This window comes from Rhinoraja longicauda, chromosome 15 (genome assembly GCF_053455715.1).
Source record: "Rhinoraja longicauda isolate Sanriku21f chromosome 15, sRhiLon1.1, whole genome shotgun sequence".
NCBI classification, from domain to species: Eukaryota; Metazoa; Chordata; class Chondrichthyes; order Rajiformes; family Arhynchobatidae; genus Rhinoraja; species Rhinoraja longicauda.
This window is the reverse complement of record NC_135967.1, coordinates 49386565-49400969: the sequence shown is the minus strand read 5'-3', so window position 1 is coordinate 49400969 and position 14405 is coordinate 49386565. Positions and strand designations below refer to the sequence as shown.

At 45.9% G+C, this 14405-nt stretch overlaps 1 protein-coding gene across 2 annotated transcripts in view; it reads right to left on the bottom strand.

The window, feature by feature from the left end:
- Window positions 1-463: 463 nt before the first annotated feature.
- Window positions 464-14405, bottom strand: part of slc25a14 (solute carrier family 25 member 14) — a 54591-nt gene continuing 40649 nt past the window's right edge. For both annotated transcript variants that reach the window (XM_078412060.1, XM_078412059.1), the window contains 3 exons: window positions 13623-13758; window positions 12709-12789; window positions 464-2707 (listed from right to left, as the gene is read on the bottom strand). In XM_078412060.1, coding sequence (XP_078268186.1) covers window positions 2666-2707; window positions 12709-12789; window positions 13623-13758 — 259 coding nt within the window. In that variant the 3' untranslated portion in view covers window positions 464-2665. The remainder of the gene's footprint in view (window positions 2708-12708; window positions 12790-13622; window positions 13759-14405) is intronic.

Below are 14405 nucleotides of genomic sequence, written 5' to 3'. Positions count from 1 at the left end.
TCACACTGAATGGTGAAAAAGGCTCGATAAATCGACAGAAACTTGAAACAGAAGCTCAGGCAGTGGAGCAGCATCTGTGGAGATTGGTGGCATGGACCCTTCTTTGTAACTGGGCAGAGTGGGGGGGGGGGTCAGGTTACTGGGGAGAGTGGGGGGGGGGAGAGTGGAGGGGTCAGGTTACTGGGCAGAGTGGGGGGGGGGTCAGTTTACTCGGGAGAGTGGGGGGGGGGAGAGTGGAGGGGTCTGTTTTCACAGGCGGCACGGTGGCGCAGCGATAGAGTTGCTGCCTTACAGCGAATGCAGCGCCAGAGACTCAGGTTCGATCCTGACTACGGGCGCTGTCTGTACGGAGTTTGTACGTTCTCCCCGTGACCTGCGTGGGTTTTCTCCGAGATCTTCGGTTTCCTCCCACACTCCAAAGACGTACAGGTATGTAGGTTAATTGGCTGGGCAAATGTAAAAATTGTCCCTAGTGGGTGTAGGATAGTGTTAGTGTGCGGGGATCGCTGGGCGGCGCGGACCCGGTGGGCCGAAGGGCCTGTTTCCGCGCTGTATCTCTAAATCTAAATGCTGTGGGGGAGGGGGAGGTGTGGAACAAAAGTCTTGACAGGGATTGTTTTTCGGACAGGTCGAGTAATTAGGACCATCAGCGGGATATTTTACAGACTGGGTGATGGGAAACCATGGACAACTCACCTTAATTTAGAGAATTTAATGTCCATCCTAAACGTTGCAGAGTGGCCAGTGGAAGATGCACGTTGTGCTCTGGTTTACAGTGGACCTCACTGTGGCAGTGGAGGAGGTGCAGACAGACAGAGAAGAGTGGGAGTGGGAGAAGGAGAGTGTATGAGAGGGCAAGTGTTCCACAAGGCCATCACCCAATCTGTGTTTGGTTTCCTCGGTGTAGAAGAGGCCATAATTGTGAACAACAATTGGAAGTGTAAAAGAATTATTACTTCACTTGGAATGACGTTTTTAGTCCCGGACAGTGGGAAGGAAAGTTTAGATTTAGTTTCGAGATTCAGCGTGGAAACAGGCTCTTTCGGCCCACCGGATCTGCGCCGACCAGCGATCCCCGCACACTAACACTGTCCTACACCCACTAGGGACAATTGTAACATTTACCAAGCCGATTAACCTACAAACCTGCACGTCTTTGGAGTGTGGGAGGAAACCGAAGATATTTTTAGAAAAACCATGCAGGTCACGGGGAGAACGTACAAACTCCGTACAGACAGCACCCGTAGTCGGGATCGAACCCGGGTCTCCGGCGCTACATTTGCTGTAAGGCAGCAACTCTACCGCTGCGCCACCGTGCCGCCCACGGTCAGAAAGGACAGATGTTGCATTGGAAGATGGTCTTCTTCGTGTGTTTGAGGCAGCAGAAGTTATGTTACGCCCTCCAGGTGCTGTAGCATTAAACATTGGAAGATGGTGAGGGATGTAAAGAAGTCTGGGTTACAGAAGAGCAGAGTACGAAATGCAGAAAGGTGAGAAGAGAGGAAGATGAGACTGATGGTGGGATTCTGTTGGAAGCCTTATAAGGATAGTTGGAGATATTTGCCAGAGATCGCTGAACGTTGCAGCAATGAGTGGCGATAGGAACCGATTCATCTATAATCAATTTCCAGTATTAACATGAACTCTGAAGAGGGAGGAGAAATAATGGTCGTAGAATTGGAAAACACTTCCACCTCTGGACCACTGATTCTTTCCTAGAGATGCTATTACCCTTTCTGATTTGCGACCTGACAGGATAAGGCAAAACAGCTAAACATATCTTCAAATCTAACTGCAGCTCAAACTAGAATGGCTAGGTTCAAAGATCAGCCGAGACAAACCCCAAGAACTAATCTCAAGGAACATGCAAAAAGTAACTTACATTTTGGTTTAAATTAGGTGGATAATCCAGATTTTGAATCAGAAAATTCCAAAATTCTGAAAAGGGTCATAGCAACAAAAGCTCTATTATGTTGTCATTTAATGAAAGTGGACGACGAATATCCTCTAACACAAAGAATTCCAGACACCTTTCCTTAATGAAGCTTTCAAACAGAACCAGATAGTCAAGGAAATATAAATACCTAGTTACTCATTGATTTAGTGCTTATTTTCTGACTGATTTGCCACATCTTAATGCCACAATGTGGCAAACCCCAGCAACCCTGCCTTTGATTAGTATAACTGTGTAATCCAAGCCAGAAAGCACTATTATTGAACTGTTGTTTTCTAATTTAGGGTTTAATACATGTGCACCAGATCCAATTTAAAGTGACAACAATCCCCAAAGATAAACCATGTGCAAGTTTACAAGGAGGTCAAACCTTTATCCATAACTGCACAAAGCACACGCCTGCCTCTGTGTGCACACCTGTCTATGTGGCATGGAATCTGCCTACACCTGAGTTTCTATGTGCATTTGCACATGTATCTGTAAGAGTTGGATGCAGGTCAATGCCCCATGCTTCCAAATGGACGGCAAAGTCTTCTGTCCTTTGGGTCTTCAGGGAGTGCACAAATCTTCTTTCCCCACAATTTCATTGAACTTGAATGCAGGAACATTAATGCATAAATCTTGAGGCAAGGGTGGAAGAAAGGGCTTCCTCCCTTCAACACACAAATGCCAGGCAGCAGCACAAGCTAGAAACTGTTTGCAGAATATAACTTAGATCGGGAGTTTTCGCAGTTGCTCATACGTAATGAAGAACTGAAGGAACAGTTAAGTTAAATAATGCAACTTAATTTGTTAACTCTCTCAGCACATTCATAGCATACAAGAGAAACACATTGTCCCATACCCATATCACACAATGTTGGAGTAACTCAGCGGGTCAGGCAGCATCTCTGGAGAGAAGGAATGGGTGACGTATCAGGTCGAGACCCTTCTTCAGACTGATGTCAGACTGGGAGTGGGAGGGGGAGTTGAAGTGCTGAGCCACCGGGAGATCAGGTTGACCTGCTGAGTTACTCCAGCATTTTGTGATACCTTCGATTTGTACCAGCATCTGCAGTTATTGTCCCACACATTCCCATACCCACACTCCTTGAGAAATACTTCATACTAAAAAACTGCAGAGGCTGGAAATCTGAAATAAAAACCCAAGAAAATATTAGGAGTTAACCACAGCCCCTCGATCCTGTCCCACCATTCAACATAATTATGTCCTCCCCTGTGCTACTTCCCCAGAACCCCTCCATCTCTCAAATATATCGAATGATTCGGCCTCGAGGAGCCAAGAATTCCAGAGATTCACCACCCTGAGACAAGATATTTCTACCCATCTCAGTTTGAAATGACGGGCCCCTAATCCTGTAACTGCCCCTTGTCCCTGACTCTCCCACTGGGGGCAACATGTCAACTTTTCCCTTGTCAAGCCTCCTTGTGATTTCACATCTTTAAATTAGGTCACTCCTCATTTTTCTAAACTCCAATGAACACACACCCAAACTGGCCTCCCTCTCGATAGAACAACCCTCTCATCCCCAGAATTAGCCTGGTGAATGTTCTTTGGACTGCCTCCAAACCTACTAGATCCTTTTTTAGGTTAAGGTACAAAAAGAGAAAATGCTTCAGTTCTGAGCAAGTTAGGCAGTTTAAACTGTGCTGGAAAGTCAATGTTTCAGGTTGATGACCGTTTGATTCGCGGGCAGTTACCTCAAACACTATAATTTTTATTCTAGGTGCTGCCTGACCTGCTGAAAGTTTCCAACATTTCTGTTTTTGTTTCAATAATCGAAAATACTTTAACCATTCGCCACGTGCCATTGACTCCAGACCCAGGAACATGTTTTTGAAAATACTCTTGGGAAAATAATGGCCAATATGGCGATCAGATCTGACCCATTTCAGTATGGATAGAAATGAGAAATTGTAAGGGTAAAAAGACCCTAATGGGAGTTATCTATATGCCCCCAAACAGTAGCCTCGACCTAGGGTGCAAGTTGAATCAGGAGATAAAATTGGCGTGTCAAAAATGTAATGCTACGGTGGTTATGGGAGATTTCAACATGCAGGTAGACTGGGAAAATCAGTTTGGAAATGGACCCCAGGAAAGAGAGTTTGTAGATGTGGTGTATTTACCATTTTGAGTTTTGTGTTTTGGCAGCTGAGCCTTGCCGTAGTTCCGGGTATAAAGCATTGTGGGATACCTGATAACACTCTCTGGTGGTGTTGAAGTAAAGCAGCTATATGTTGTATGCTAACCTGTCTCACTCGTCGATTCTTATCATAATACACCACCGTTAAAGTTGGCGACGAGGATAAAACAAGCAGAAAATGCCTATGATAGGTTCCATAGGGGAGTTCGCCCCGAAGACAGAGTCTTGGTCGGCGTATGTGGAACGTTTAGAGCAGTTTTTTGAGGCTAACGACATTGCAGTGGAGAAGCAAGTAGCTACTCTGTTAAGTGTGATGGGAGCATCTACATATGGTCTGTTAAGGAACCTGGTGCAGCCGCTGAAGCCAAAAGATAAGTCCTACGATGACATTGTGAACATTTTAAAGACTCATTTTGAACCCAAGCCGTTGCTTATTGCGGAGAGATTCCGCTTTAACCGATGCAACCAGCGGGCGGATGAATCTGTGACCAGTTACGTTGCGGAGCTGAAACAGTGTGCAGTTAACTGTGAGTTTGGAGCGACGTTGAACGAGACGCTTCGGGACCGTTTTGTCAGTGGGATTTGTAACGAGGCAAGCCAGCGCCGGCTGTTGTCGGAGTCCAACCTGACTTTTGCACGGGCATTTGAAATCGCCCTCAGCATGGAGACTGCGGAGAGAGACACGCAGCAGCTGCGGGGACACGAGGTACGTCCGAACCAAGTGCATAAAGTGGATGCGCACACGGTTAAGCAAACGGGGAGGAACTGCCATAGATGTAACGGCAAAAATCACAGCCCACAGGTGTGTCGCTTTAAAGATGCAAAGTGTTACAACTGTGGTAAAACCGGGCATATTAAAAGGGCATGCAGAGGAAAAGTGGCGGCGGCACCGACACAGAGCAGATATAAACGACAGACTGATAAAAACACAAAGTATGTGGAGGCGGAGGAAATAGTGTTGCCAATGTTTTCATTAGTAAATGGCAACAACTGTAAACAAGCATACCGGGCATGTTTTGTGGTTAATGGCAAAGAAGTCAAACTAGAAATTGACACCGGAGCTGCCGTGAGCATTATCTCAGAGGAGTTGTTTCAGACCACCTTTTTAAAGCAACCACTAAGGCTTGCTGAAGTCACACTGAAGACATACACAGGGGAGGTTATTCCTGTGTTGGGACAGTTTGAAGCCACTGTCAAATATGAGAGTCAGAGTGAGCAGCTACCAATGATTGTGGTAAAGGGAGCAGGACCAGCTTTGTGTGGAAGGAACTGGTTAAAAAAGCTCACCTTAAACTGGAAAGAAATTAAACATGCCAGTGACAAGTCTCATCAGGAAGACATAAAGCATATTAAGGAGATGCCTCACCTGACATCAATACAGGATGTACTGGAGTTACACGCTGAAGTGTTTAAAGATGAACTTGGCACTCTGCGTGATGTCAAAGCAACAATTCTGGTGGAACCAGGGGCCCGCCCAAAGTTTTGCAAAAGCCGTCCACTGCCATTTGCCATGAAAGCACGAGTGGAGGCTGAATTGGACCGACTGGAAAAGGCCAACATAATTACTCCAGTCAAACATAGTGAATGGGCAGCACCCGTTGTTCCTGTTGAAAAAAAGGACCATACCATCCGTCTGTGTGGAGATTACAAACTCACTGTAAACCAAGCTGCCACCACAGAGACTTATCCCTTGCCACGGATAGAGGAGCTGATGGCAACCCTCAGTGGAGGAAAGGTGTTTTCAAAGATTGACCTCGCCTCAGCGTACCAGCAGGTACTTCTGGAGGAAGAATCAAAAAAACTGTTGACCATTAACACACACCGAGGCTTATTTGTCTATAACAGACTGGCTTTTGGTGTGAGCGCAGCACCCTCCATCTTCCAAAGAATCATGGAGAACCTCATGAAAGATCTGAATGTAGTGGTGTATCTGGATGATCTCCTCATCACAGGAAAAACTGAACGAGAGCATCTGCAAAACCTGCATAAAGTGCTACAGAGACTGCAGGAGAGCGGACTGAGAGTCAGGGACTCAAAGTGTGAGTTTGGAAAGAAACAAATCGAATACTTGGGTCATGTGTTAAACAGCCAGGGCATTCAGCCGTCACCGGAGAAAGTCAGAGCAATAAAGGATGCACCAGCCCCCACCTGTGTGAAAGAGCTGAGAGCTTTCTTGGGACTAGTGAATTATTATGGACGGTTCATGCCCAACCAAAGCACCGTGCTTGCTTCCCTGTACAGGTTGCTGAAAGACCAGGTGTCGTGGGAGTGGAAAAGTCGAGAGCAGAAAGCTTTTGACAAGTGCAAATCGCTGCTCACAAGTGACAAGATCCTGGTGCACTATGACCAAAAGCTTCCTCTCACTCTGGCCTGTGACTCCTCAGCGTATGGCATTGGAGCTGTCATACAACACAAAATGCCTACAGGGGAGGAGCGCCCCATCGCCTTCTCATCACGCACATTATCCCCTGCTGAGAAGAAATATTCTCAGATTGAGAAAGAGGGACTGGCGCTCATTTTTGGTGTAAAGAAGTTTCACCAATACCTGTGGGGGAGGAAATTCAAACTTGTGACTGATCACAAACCCCTGCTAACACTGTTTGGAGAACACAAAAGCCTGCCTACCATGGCTGCAGCTCGAATCCAAAGATGGGCAATAATTCTCTCTGCCCATGATTATCACATTGAGTACTGTGCCTCAGGGAAACATGGTAATGCAGATGGCCTCTCAAGAGTTCCGCTGCCTGACACAAACGACGCAGGGACCACAGCCATCACTGACAGCGTATACACACTGTTAACTGAACATCTTGAGCAGGCTCCACTGAACGCAGACCAAGTGGCACGTGCAACACGCACAGACAACGTGTTGTCAAAGGTGCTGAAATTTGTCATGGATGGCTGGCCTGCTGAAGTGGATGAGACTCTGAAAGCTTTCCACACGCGTAGATGTGAACTTTCAATAGAGCGAGGATGTGTCCTGTGGGGCACCAGAGTGGTGATTCCTGAAAAGTTGAGAAAAACTGTTTTAAAGGAGCTGCATTCTGGCCATCCAGGAATTGTGAAAATGAAAGCACTAACACGCAAGTACGTATGGTGGCCTAAAGTTGATGCAGAGGTGGAGCAAGTTTGCAGAGCATGTGAGTCATGTCAATTGGAGCAAAGGATGCCTCGTCAGGTGCCTTTGCATCCATGGGAATTTCCTGGCCAGAGCTGGAAAAGACTACACATAGACTTTGCTGGTCCATTTTTGGGACACACTTTCATGTTGGTGGTGGATGCTTACTCCAAGTGGTTGGAGGTGTTTAAAATGTCTAGCATCACATCACAAGCCACTATCACACGACTGAGAAGACTGTTCGCAGCTTATGGATTGCCGGAGCACATTGTCACGGATAATGGAACGCAGTTCACGTCAGAGGAGTTTAAAAACTTCATGCAGCAGAATGGAATCCTTCATTCTACAAGTGCTCCTGGTCACCCTGCCTCGAATGGCCTGGCAGAACGGTACGTTCAGTCATTCAAGGGTGGAATGAAAAAGCTGACACACACCGCAATGGATGTGGAGGACAGGGTCTCCATCTTTTTGATGCAGTATCGCACCACACCAAACTGCACTACTGGTCAGTCACCTGCTGACCTGTTTCTGAACAGACACGTGCGCACCCGTCTGGATTTCATCCGTCCGGACACAGCAGCCGCTGTTCGTAAAAAACAGTACAAGCAGAAGTTTCACCATGACCTCCGTGCAGCAGACAGGTGTTTCTCAGTGGATGACCCAGTGTATTTATACAATACGGCTGGGGGAGGACGCAAATGGATTCCTGGAGTCATAGTGGATCAAACAGGACCGGTGTCTTACAAAGTACAAGGAGGAGACACCGACATCACCTACAGGAGACATGGAGATCAGCTGAGATTCAGAGTCATGGGAGATGTACTGGATCAGGACACTGAAAACTCAACCACTGACACTTCTGCACCGAGCCAACCCGCACAGCCGGAGGACATGTCATCATGCAGCGAGCCAGGGACTGTGGACCGTACAGCTGCAGCTGCTGCGCCGCTGAGTCCACGCCGATCATCAAGGGTCAGGAAGCCTCCAGACCGCTATGTCCCTTAAGCTTCTTTTTTTTTTTTTAAAAGGGGAAATGTTCGGCATGAAGGACTGTTTAGTTGTTTAAGTTGTTTTCATTAATATGAACACACAGATGGACTGAGACTTGTTAAAACTACAAGAGGGTCTCTAGTGATAACAAGTAACTTTGCATAGTAGTAATTTTGGGAATGGTTATTGTTAGTAATAAGGCACTTGCTAATTTCAGTTATTTAAGATTACCTTCATTTTAAAAAGGGGGTAATGTGGTGTATTTACCATTTTGAGTTTTGTGTTTTGGCAGCTGAGCCTTGCCGTAGTTCCGGGGATAAAGCATTGTGGGATACCTGATAACACTCTCTGGTGGTGTTGAAGTAAAGCAGCCATATGTTGTATGCTAACCTGTCTCACTCGTCAATTCTTATCATAATACACCACAGTAGAGTGCCTTCGAGATGGATTCTTAGAACAACTTGTACTGGAGCCTACCAGGGAGAAGGCAATTCTGGATTTAGTGTTGTTTAATGATCCTGATCTGATAAGGGGACTAGAGGTAAAAGAGCCATTAGGAGGCAGTGATCACAACATGATAAGTTTTACTCTGCAAATGGAAAGGCAGAAGGGAAAATCGGAAGTGTCGGTATTACAGTATAGCAAAGGGGATTACAGAGGCATGAGGCGGGAGCTGGCCAAAATTGACTGGAAGGAGGCCCTAGCAGGGAAGACGGTAGAACAGCAATGGCAGGTATTCCTGGGAATAATGCAGAGGTTGCAGGATCAATTTATTCCAAAGAGGCGGAAAGACTCTAAGGGGAGTAAGAGACACCTGTGGCTGACAAGGGAAGTCAGGGACAGCATAAAAATTAAGGAGAGGAAGTATAACATAGCAAAGAAGAGTGGGAAGACAGAGGATTGGGACTCTTTTAAAGAGCAACAAAAGTTAACTAAAAAGGCAATACGGGGAGAAAAGATGAGGTACGAGGGTAAACTAGCCAATAATATAAAGGAGGATAGCAAAAGTTTTTTTAGGTACGTGAAGAGGAAAAAAATAGTCAAGGCAAATGTGGGTCCCTTGAAGACAGAAGCAGGGGAATTTATTATGGGGAACAAAGAAATGGCAGACGAGTTAAACCGTTACTTTGGATCTGTTTTCACTGAGGAAGATACACACAATCTCCCAAATGTTCTAGGGGCCGGAGAACCTAGGGTGATGGAGGAACTGAAGGAAATCCACATTAGGCAGGAAATGGTTTTGGGTAGACTGATGGGACTGAAGGCTGATAAATCCCCAGGGCCTGATGGTCTGCATCCCAGGGTACTTAAGGAGGTGGCTCTAGAAATAGTGGAAGCATTGGAGATCATTTTTCAATGTTCTATAGATTCAGGATCAGTTCCTGTGGATTGGAGGATAGCAAATGTTATCCCACTTTTTAAGAAAGGAGGGAGAGAGAAAACGGGTAATTATAGACCAGTTAGTCTGACATCAGTGGTGGGGAAGAAGCTGGAGTCAATTATAAAAGTCGAAATTGCTGAGCATTTGGATAGCGGTAACAGGATCATTCCGAGTCAGCATGGATTTACGAAGGGGAAATCATGCTTGACAAATCTACTGGAATTTTTTGAGGATATAACTAGGAAAATTGACAGGGGAGAGTCAGTGGATGTGGTGTACCTTGACTTTCAGAAAGCCTTCGACAAGGTCCCACATAGGAGAATAGTGGGCAAAATTAGGGCACATGGTATTGGGGGTAGGGTACTGACATGGATAGAAAATTGGTTGACAGACAGAAAGCAAAGAGTGGGGATAAATGGGTCCCTTTCGGAATGGCAGGCAGTGACCAGTGGGGTACCGCAAGGTTCGGTGCTGGGACCCCAGCTATTTACGATATACATTAATGACTTAGACGAAGGGATTAAAAGTACCATTAGCAAATTTGCAGATGATACTAAGCTGGGGGGTAGTGTGAATTGTGAGGAAGATGCAATAAGGCTGCAGGGTGACTTGGACAGGTTGTGTGAGTGGGCGGATACATGGCAGATGCAGTTTAATGTAGATAAGTGTGAGGTTATTCACTTTGGAAGTAAGAATAGAAAGGCAGATTATTATCTGAATGGTGTCAAGTTAGGAGGAGGGGGAGTTCAACGAGATCTGGGTGTCCTAGTGCATCAGTCAATGAAAGGAAGCATGCAGGTACAGCAGGCAGTGAAGAAAGCCAATGGAATGTTGGCCTTCATAACAAGAGGAGTTGAGTATAGGAGCAAAGAGGTCCTTCTACAGTTGTACCGGGCCCTGGTGAGATCGCACCTGGAGTACTGTGTGCAGTTTTGGTCTCCAAATTTGAGGAAGGATATTCTTGCTATGGAGGGCGTGCAGCGTAGGTTCACTAGGTTAATTCCCGGAATGGCGGGACTGTCGTATGTTGAAAGGCTGGAACGATTGGGCTTGTATACACTGGAATTTAGAAGGCTGAGGGGGGATCTTATTGAAACATATAAGATAATTAGGGGATTGGACACATTAGAGGCAGGAAACATGTTCCCAATGTTGGGGGAGTCCAGAACAAGGGGCCACAGTTTAAGAATAAGGGGTAGGCCATTTAAAACGGAGATGAGGAAGAACTTTTTCAGTCAGAGAGTGGTGAAGGTGTGGAATTCTCTGCCTCAGAAGGCAGTGGAGGCCAGTTTGTTGGATGCTTTCAAGAGAGAGCTGGATAGAGCTCTTAAGGATAGCGGAGTGAGGGGGTATGGGGAGAAGGCAGGAACGGAGTACTGATTGAGAGTGATCAGCCATGATCGCATTGAATGGCAGTGCTGGCTCGAAGGGCTGAATGGCCTACTCCTGCACCTATTGTCTATTGTCTATTGGTGGATGCTCCGATTCCAGAGAGTAGATTGCACCAAAGCCACCAAAACACACACATAAACACACATAAACACACACAAGCACATACACACACACACGCACATACACACACTCACACAGCAATATACACACACACGCACGTAGCAACATACACATCCTTACTGAGGCATGATAAAGTAATTCACCCACACCACTTTTGCAATGCTCACTTTCGTCGCAGATAACGGGTGAATTACACGTGGGTTCACACTGGCCCGGACCAATTCATCCGACAGATACTTTCACCTGGCACTGCCAGAGTGGCCGATAAATTTGCAAGACTGTGCAAGAAATGTGTGATTATATATAAAATTCTGAAAAGCACAGATAGTCAGAACCTTTTTTCCAGGGTGGAAATATCCGACACGAACGGGGAAAAGCTATAAAAGTAAGAGGGGAAAAGTTCTTTTTTTTAAACTCAGAGACTTAAGAGAGAGCTAGATAGAGCTCTTAAGGATAGCGGAGTCAGGGGGTATGGGGAGAAGGCAGGAACGGGATACTGATTGAGAATGATCAGCCATGATCACATTGAATGGCGGTGCTGGCTCAAAGGGCCGAATGGCCTCCTCCTGCACCCATTGTCTATTGTCTATTGCCAGGGGTGGTGCAACAGTGAAATTTAAGAGGATTTGAGGTGATCACATGCACGTGTAGGGAAAAGAGGGATATGGATCATGCACAAGCAGATGACATTAGTCTAACTAGTCTAACACACAAAAAGCCTTCTTCATCAGATAAAATAGAAGCAAACAGAAGTTTCTCAATGTGCCACATCATGAGGGTAGTAAACCAGCACCAATACCAGTGTAGACCACACTGCGAGAGGTGTAAATATAAATGCATGGAATCTTGCAAAGTAATTGCCATAAACCTTCCTACATCTTCAATGACTGAGGAGGCAGTCTGCTTATCTAAAACACATCTACACAGAGAACGAGAAATAAAAGGAAGCCAAACATCGTGACATGTTCACACGGGATGGTCCTGGGGGTGCTGGAGTGCACAGCTACAAAGTTCCCTGAAAGAGGCGTCACAGATACATGGAGTGGTCAAGAAAGCTTTTGGTAGATTGCCCTTCATCAGTCAGGGGACTGAGTGTAGAATTTGGAATGTTATTTTAGTTGCATGCCGTATGCATGGAGTATTGCGATAGAAGGATGTCATTAAGATGGAAAGAGTGCAGAGAAGATTTACAAGGATGTGGCCACGACTCTATGGCCTGAGTGCAGGAGGCTAAGGGGTGATCTTATACAAATGTATATTACGAGGGAATAGATAGAGTGAATGAATAGACTTTTAGCCAGAGTGGGGAAATTGGGAACCAAAGGACAGAGGTTTAAGGTAAGAGGGGAAAGATTTAATAAGAACCTGAAGGGCAATGCTTTCACACAGAGTGGTGCATACATGGAACGTTGCTGGAGGACGTAGTTGAGGAGGGGACTATAACAACATTTACAACAAATTTGGACAGGATCATGGACAGTAAAGGGTCAGAGAGATATGGGTCAAATGCGGGCAGGTGACACGAGCATAAATGGGGCATCTTGGTCAGCATGGACAAGCTGGCCCAAAGGGCATGTTTACGTGCTGCATGACTCCATGAAAAGGATACGATGATATTCCAGGGTCCAAGCCTTAACCAGTTTGGCCAGAAGCCTTTGTACAGGGCAAAGAAACCTTCCGTTTTCCAGATCTAATGATGAATTTAAAAATAAATTAAATATTGGCCTTCTTCCAAAGACATACAGGTTTGTAGGTTAATTAGCTCGGTAAATGTAAAAATTGTCCCTAGTAGAAACATAGAAAAAAGGTGCAGGAAGTGGCCATTTGGCCCTTGTGTGTGTTAATGTGCGGGGGTCGCTGGTTGGCTCGGACCCGGTGGGCCGAAGGGCCTGTTTCCGCACTGTATCTCTAAACTGAAAAAAAAAAACTTCCCTCTTATTTAAAATATTTACTCTAACCCCAATTAGCACAGCAGCAGAATTGCTGCCTTGCATTGTCAGAGATCCAGGTCCAATCCTGAAAACCCTGCGGTCTGGACAAAATGTACGTTCTCCTGTGACTACGTGGGTTTTCTCTAGGTGCTCTGGTTTCCTTCCACATTCCAAAGACGTGCAGGTTAATAAGTTAATTGGGTTCTATAAATTTTCCCTCGTGTAAGATGCAAAACTCGCATAACATAGAACTAGAGTATGGGTAATCACTGGTCAGCACAGACTCGATGGACTGAAAGACCTGTTGCCACATTGTATCTCGAAACTAAATACTGTAAAAATGTTCACAGACCAAGTGAATGCTACTTCTGAGTGATTTATTTCAGAGAAATACAGTACGGAGACAAGCCCTTCAGCCCACTGAGTCCACACTGCCATCAGTGCCCATTTGCACTCATCCCATTTTATTCTCCCCATATTCCCATCAATCCCTCTAGATCCCAGGCCCTTCAGATCCTCATGCAATGGTCATTATCTCACATGAGCACCATGCAAGGCTTGTGTTGTTAACTCTCTCCCCTTTTAGACTTACCTGAACAAGACCATGCAGGGTTCCCTTGTAATCAACCTGGCTCCCCAAACTCACTCTCTGGTTCATCTTGCGAGTGCGAACCACATCAACGGGATTAGATGCCAAGGCACCAGCCAAACCACAGGTGAAGCTTGAGCTAGAACAGCAACAAGTAGTAACATTGCCAAGGTGAGAACATTTGGATTCCTGAAGTCTCATCTACCATTCCGTGAGATCGTGATTGATCTGTGACTAACTCCGTCTCTCCACTCTTTTAAAAATAATCACAAACGAACACAGAAATCCGAGCCCCATGCCTCAGAAAGACGCCCTTCAGTCCACCACATCCTGGTTGCCTACTTACACCAATCCCATTCATCCACATCAGGATCAACCTTCTGTAGTCCTAATGTGGATAGATAGGATTGGTGCAAGTAGGCACAACTAAGTGATTCTAGTACTTGTCTTAATACCTCTTAAATGCTGAGAGTCTCTGCCACCATCACTCCTTCAGGCAAGGTGTTCCAGACTTCCTGAAAAAATCCCCATCAGATCTAAACCTCCTCCTTTGCACCTTAAACCCATGACTTCGGGCTTGAGATTAACAATAGACAATAGACAATAGGTGCAGGAGTAGGCCATTCAGCCCTTCGAGCAAGCACCGCCATTCAATGCGATCATGGCTGATCACTCTCAATCAGTACCCCGTTCCTGCCTTCTCCCCATACCCCCTCACTCCGCTATCCTTAAGAGCTCTATCCAGCTCTCTCTTGAAAGCATCCAACGAACTGGCCTCCACTGCCT